The 6,056-nt window shown below is 53.8% G+C and overlaps 1 protein-coding gene across 6 annotated transcripts in view; it reads left to right on the top strand.

Annotated features, from left to right (window-relative positions):
• Positions 1-512: 512 nt before the first annotated feature.
• The window catches only part of PLEKHA4 (pleckstrin homology domain containing, family A (phosphoinositide binding specific) member 4), a 24,492-nt gene continuing 18,948 nt past the window's right edge, over positions 513-6,056 (top strand). For 2 of the 6 annotated variants that reach the window (XM_010849578.1, XM_010849575.1), the window contains exons 1-6: positions 513-1,182; positions 1,658-1,747; positions 2,858-2,965; positions 4,749-4,821; positions 4,938-5,038; positions 5,196-5,305. In XM_010849578.1, the coding sequence (XP_010847880.1) occupies positions 1,664-1,747; positions 2,858-2,965; positions 4,749-4,821; positions 4,938-5,038; positions 5,196-5,305 (476 nt within the window). In that variant the 5' untranslated portion in view covers positions 513-1,182; positions 1,658-1,663. Of the gene's footprint in view, positions 1,183-1,657; positions 1,748-2,857; positions 2,966-4,748; positions 4,822-4,937; positions 5,039-5,195; positions 5,306-6,056 lie in introns of those variants that run through there. The other 4 variants (XM_010849576.1, XM_010849579.1, XM_010849577.1 and 1 more) reach the window with 4 other exon arrangements.

Below are 6,056 nucleotides of genomic sequence, written 5' to 3'. Positions count from 1 at the left end.
TAATCCTGTTCTTCAAAATATGCCCAGGACTCAAGTCTCCCTCCTGAAGGGGTCATCCCCAGTATAGAATGGAATTCTCACGTGAATCCGAGGTGGACATTGACCCTGGCCACTTGACCCTGCTCGCTCAGGAATCTGGGCCACTCCTCGTCACTGGCACACTTGGACCCGTCCACTTAAAGCCACCCTTCCAGATCCCAGCTCCATTTACAGCCCAGCAGTCCTGAATCCTAGCTCACACCTTTCCAGGTGTCCAGGAGTCTGAGCCCCCGCTCCTTCCAAGATCCTAGTGATCTCTACTCAGGGTGCGCCAGTGACCCCGGCCCTTGACAGCGACCAATCCACTGAGGCCCTGGAGTCCAGGCCCAGTTCCAACTCGCCAAATATTTAGGAATCCTAGCTTCAGCTTTTATGGGACCCCGGTGGCCCAGTCTCCAGTCCAGCAGGGATCTAGCGGTCGGGGAAGGGGCTGGACCTCGCCCCCAACCCCTCCTCTCGGCTGCGGGGGCAGCTGAGCCAGAGGTCAGGCTGCGGTGGGGAGGCCAAGAGGGGCGGGGTCAGCTGGGATTGGGAGGGGAGACAGACGCGTGGGCGGCTGGCAGAGGGAGGGAAGGACCCGCAGAGAGGAAAGAGAAACTGGGCGAGCGAGGAAGAGAGAAAGTGAGAAGGGGAATCCGGGAGAGGAGGAAAGAGCGGTCGTAGAGGGCCATGGAGAGAAAGAGAAAGAGATTGTAAGGGAGAGGGAGAGACGGGGCGAGACAGCGAGGGAGAGAGAGAGAGAGAGAGAGAGAAAAGGGGATGGAGACTTAAAGACGAGAACTCCGTGAGTCCCAGAGAAAGAACTGGACAGAAACAAGAAAGACGGAGAGAAAGTGGGGTGGGGGTGCTGCAGAGGAGAGAAGGAGTGAGGGAGAGACTGGGAGAGACAAGAGATTCGAGCGCCAGAGACGCGGAGACAGAAGGTGAGACTGGAGAGAGAGAGACAGGGTAAGAGGAAGAGAGATCGTCCGAGGAAGAGACACCATCAGAGACAAAGAGACAAAAAGGGTGTGGATGAGCAGGTGAGAGCGGAGGGCTATGAGAGGCGACCCCTGAGAGGCGGCCGAGTAGGGGGACTGAGGCTGGGTGTCCCAGCACCCACGCTGCCCTCGTGTGCTCTCTGCCCTCCGGACCCCAGAGCTGGTAAGTCCCCTGGCTGAGCTGCGAGGAGCTGCCAGAGTGCACATTCCTGGTGTCCTGGGACTTGGCAGGGATGTTTTAGGGGTGCAAGTGGGAGGGAGGGCAGGAGACAGGTAGCTGCCGGGGCGGGGGTAGCCCCGGAAAGAGTCAGGGAATGAAGGGTTCCTGAGCACAGAGAGGGTCAAATTCCTGGCCAGAGGGCAGGGGGGCAAGAATAAAGGGGCCCCTATTCTCTGGCCCGGGCTACAGATGACTCCCCTCTCCCCTCCCCACAGCTGCCAGGGCCGCCCACCTCTCTTGGCATCACTCTTGGTATGCGGTCCCAGGCCCGGGCCTCCCCCAGCACCCCCCAGGCTTCAAACAACAGGCTCTTTCTCCTCAGCCTCCTCCGACCTGCAAGCCCCTGACCCTGTCTCTGTCCCCACCCGGGTCATCTGCAGAGAGAGGCGCACACAGCTCCCTTTTTTCTCTCCTCAAGCCCCCAATGGAGGACGGCAGACCTCGGAGCAGCCTCAGCCTAGCCAGCAGCGCCTCGACTATCTCCTCGCTCAGCGGCCTGAGCACCAAGGTTCGACTTCTTGGTGGGGCTGGGGAGGAGCCAGGGGGTGCTCTGGGCTCCCCCATCCTCCTGTTTCCAAGCCCTGCTTTTGGCGCCACCCAAGGGACTCCGGTTGTCAAGAGCAAGGATCTTTAGCAATGGGGTCTGCCAGACCTAGCAAGGTCCCAAATTGCCCACCCGCCAAAGCTAGGAATTCAGAGGCACTCCCAGCTGTCCCCACCCCGCGGTATTTTCCTAATTTGAAGCCAGACTAACAACCCTGCATGACTCTGGTTGCTAGGATAAGGCCACTCCCCAGCCGTGACCTCCCCCCTCCCCAGCCAGGAACTCAGTGTCTACACTTATTAGGGACTAAGAAATCCTATCTCTAGCCATGCCATCTCCCCAGTTCTGAAATCTGATAAAGGAAAGACCTTTCTCTGACCATAAGGCCTCATGGGGCCCGAGATACTTGCCTCCCAAATCATCTTCCCAGACCAAAGTTCAGCAGTGACATTCATTTTCTTGTCCTCCAGCCCCTCCCCTCACTCATTTCCAGCTTCCCAAGTTCAGATTCTGTAGATTTGATTCTGACCTTCGTCAGCACCATTGCCAAGGAAGGGCATCCTTTGGGAATCTGGCCTGGGATATCCGTGGGGACGGGGGTTGGGGGGGTGGCATCTATTGGAATGGAGGGATTTGGAGCTCGCACCACCACCCTGGATGTGGTCACTATGGAATGCCATTCCCTGGCAAATCAAAGGTGTCCTTTGATTCCAGCTGACTCATCACCAGGGACTCAGCCATGTTGCTGGTTCAGATCCCAAAGGCTTCGGATCTCCATCTCTGGCTTTGGTGGCTAAGGGCATGATCTCCTTGGCAATGGACCCTTTATTCCCAAAGTCCCTCCCTAGTGGTCAATGCCCTTTTCATTGACTCCAGACACCTCTCTCCACCCATGGAAAGTGTCTCTTAACTCTGCACTATGCACATACAATTCTAATGCCCAAACTCAGCTCCCTCCTTGACCAGGTTTCTAAAGACAGCTGAGCGAGGGCCTTGGGTTGCCTGGGTCCCACTGCATGCCTTACCAAGCCCATCCCAAGTCCGTGTTCACTTCTGTCCTCCTTGTCTCCTCAGAAGTCCACCCGGGCAGTGAGCAAGGTGCACGCCTTCGGCAAGCGGGGCAATGCTCTCAGAAGGGACCCCAACCTCCCTGTGCACATCCGAGGCTGGCTTCATAAACAGGTAGAGTGAGTGAGAGAAGGGAAAGGACCCTCCAAGTGATGTCAGAGGCTGTGCCTTTGGCTGTCCACCGTTTCTCTCCTTCCAAGTCTCCAAATATGTTTTTTTTTTTTTTTCCCCTATCCCTGCTACCTCCCTTATTCTGTCAACTCGTTCATTCCTGCCATGACTACTTCTTGAACATTTACCCTGTGCCAAGCCCTGGGGCACATATCATGTCAATAAACAAGTATCTAGCTACATCCAAGATGGCAGGGATGAATAATAAATTAATGTATATAAAAATGGATTCGATGATTTCAGATGGTGGGAAATGAAGCGCTGTGAAGAAATAACACAGGCTTCCCCAGTGGCTCAGTGGTAAAGAACCCACCTGCCAATGCAGGAAATGCAGGTTTGATCCCTAGGTTGGGAAGATCCCCAGAGAAGGAAATGGCAACCTACTCCAGTATTCTTACCTGGGAAATCCCGTGGTTAGAGGAGCCTGGTGGGCCACAGTCCATGGTGTTGCAAAGAGTTGGACACGACCTAGTGACTCAGCAGGAAGAAATAACATAGGAAAATGTGCTGGAAGGTGGCTGAAGGATGAGAGCTACATTTGACTGTTGGTCAGGGAAGGTGTCTCTGGGGAGATGACATTTGAGCTGAATTATATGTCAAGAAGGATCCCACTGTGTTAAGATCTGGGGAGCAGAGGGAATCTGAAAGCAAAGGACCATGCAGCAGGCAAAAATTTGGTGTTTTGTGGAAGCTAAAGTGAGAGAAGGAGGAGCGACAGGAGGTAGGGAAGGGTTCTTTAAGAGTGGTCCCAGACCAGCAGTATCAGCATCACCTGAGAACTTTCTAGAAATCCAAATTGTCAGCTCCCACCCCAGATCTACTGAGTGGAGAACGCCGGGGGTGGGAACCAGGGGTCTGTGTTTTAATAAGCCCTGCTGCTGATTCTTATGTGTACCAGAGTTGGAGATGCCTTGTAAGGCAGCAAGTTAGGGTAAGGAATTTGAGATTTATTCTAAGTGTGACAGTCATCTCTGTTTTGAGCAGGGGATTCACATGATCTGATATATAATTTTAAGGAATCATGAGTGGGGTCTTACCCAGTGGTCCAGTGGCTAAGACTCCTCACTCCCAATTTGGGGGCCCAGGTTCCATCCCTGAATGGAGAAGTAGATCCTACACGCTGCAACTAAAAATCCCACATGCCAGGATGAAGATCAAGAGTGTTGCAGTTAAGATCTGGCACAACCAAATAAATAAGTTAAAAAAAATACTTTTTTAAAAGATCATGCTGCTCCTGTGGGAAGGGATGGAAGAGAAGAGGAGAACGAGGTTGGAGATGGATTAGTTCTGTCAGAGGAAATGGGGAGATGCAGGGTATGGCTCAGCATCACCTTCTTGACCTCTCTGTCTCACATGCCATATTAAATGGGCCAAGTTATCCTACAGAAAGCTGATGCCAGTGTGTGGAGAAGTATCTTTCTGTCCCAGTCTTTCTGTAATTTCTCAATCCCCGAATGACAGATGAGAAACCATGAGGTTCCTAGTGGAGAAATGACTTGCTTAAGGGCACGGTGTGAAAGTGCTGGGGTTGGGAGTCATACTCAGGTCCCGCTGTGTCTAAAATCTGTGTCCCCTCAGCTGCAGCCCACTGGTTTCCAGTTCTCCACCTGAATCTGTTCCATCTAATATGTCTCTCTTTTCCTCCCCTTTCTGTGGGTCTTTGCTTCCAAGTGTCGCTGTCTCCACCTTTTCCCCGCCCCTCTCTACTTCCACTCTGTCTCCCCAGGACAGCTCCGGGCTCCGGCTCTGGAAACGCCGCTGGTTCGTCCTCTCTGGCCATTGCCTCTTCTATTACAAGGGTCAGTGCCCCAGCTGTAATGGGGTGGGCGGGGGCCCCCCTCCCCGTCTCCCTTTCCTCAAGTCTCTGGGCCTCCAGGTCTCTGTGTGATCCGTTATCCCAGCCTCTCTTTTGCAGACAGCCGCGAGGAGAGCGTCCTGGGAAGCGTCCTGCTGCCCAGCTACATTATCAGGCCAGATGGGCCAGGAGCTCCCCGAGGGCGGCGCTTCACCTTCACCGTGAGTCCCTTCATCCCCAGTGGGAACTAAGGCACTGGGCGGTGGGGGCAGGCATGCAGCATCCATTACTGGAGATAAAAGACCTTTACCAGGGTCCATGGCATCCTTCTTTTTAGAGGGCCCGATATCCTGGTCCCCCAGCTCTCTCTTCTCGCAGGCAGAGCACCCGGGCATGAGGACCTACGTTCTGGCTGCTGACACGCTAGAGGACCTGCGGGGCTGGTTACGCGCGCTGGGACGGGCCTCTCGCGCGGAGGGGGACGATTGGTGAGTATACGCCTAGGCCACGCCCCTGATCCTATACCTCCAATCTGGGCCCAGCTAATCATCCCAAACTCCTCCCCTTGAGACCCTGACACCTTCACTGTCTAATCACTGGTCTTCTAGCTAAGGCGACTCCGCCCTTCAGGCCCCACCTCCAGGAAACTTCATCTCCAATCGGCAAAAAGTATCTCTCTCCGCCGACCACTTTGTCCATCAGTATTCAGTTCAGTTCAGTTTAGTCGTTCAGTCCTGTCCGACTCTTTGCGACCCCATGGACTGCAGCATGCCAGGCCTCCCTGTCGATCACCAACTCCCGAAGCTTGCTCACACTCATGTCCATGGAGTCGGTGATGCCATCCAACCATCTCATCCTCTGTCGTCCCCTTCTCCTCCCGCCTTCAGTCTCTCCCAGCATTAGGGTCTTTTCCAGTGAATCAATTCTTCGCATCAGGTGGCCAAAGTATTGGAGTTTCAGCTTCAGCATCAGTCCTTCCAATGAATATTCAGGACTGATTTTCTTTGGATTGACTGGTTTGATCTCTTTGCAGTCCAAGGGACTCTCAAGAGTCTTCTCCAACACCACAGTTCAAAAGCATCAATTCTTTGGTTCTCAGCTTTCTTTATAGTCCAGCTCTCACATCCATACATGACTACTGGAAAAACCACAGCTTTGACTAGATGGATCTCTGTCGGCAAAGTAATGTCTCTGCTTTTTAATATGCTGTCTAGGTTCTGTCATAGCTTTTCTTCCAAG

Source organism: Bison bison, unplaced genomic scaffold, assembly GCF_000754665.1.
Source record: "Bison bison bison isolate TAMUID 2011002044 unplaced genomic scaffold, Bison_UMD1.0 scf7180017864285, whole genome shotgun sequence".
Taxonomy (NCBI): domain Eukaryota; kingdom Metazoa; phylum Chordata; class Mammalia; order Artiodactyla; family Bovidae; genus Bison; species Bison bison.
The sequence above is the reverse complement of the archived record's forward strand: the minus strand, read 5'-3'. Positions and strand labels throughout refer to the sequence as shown.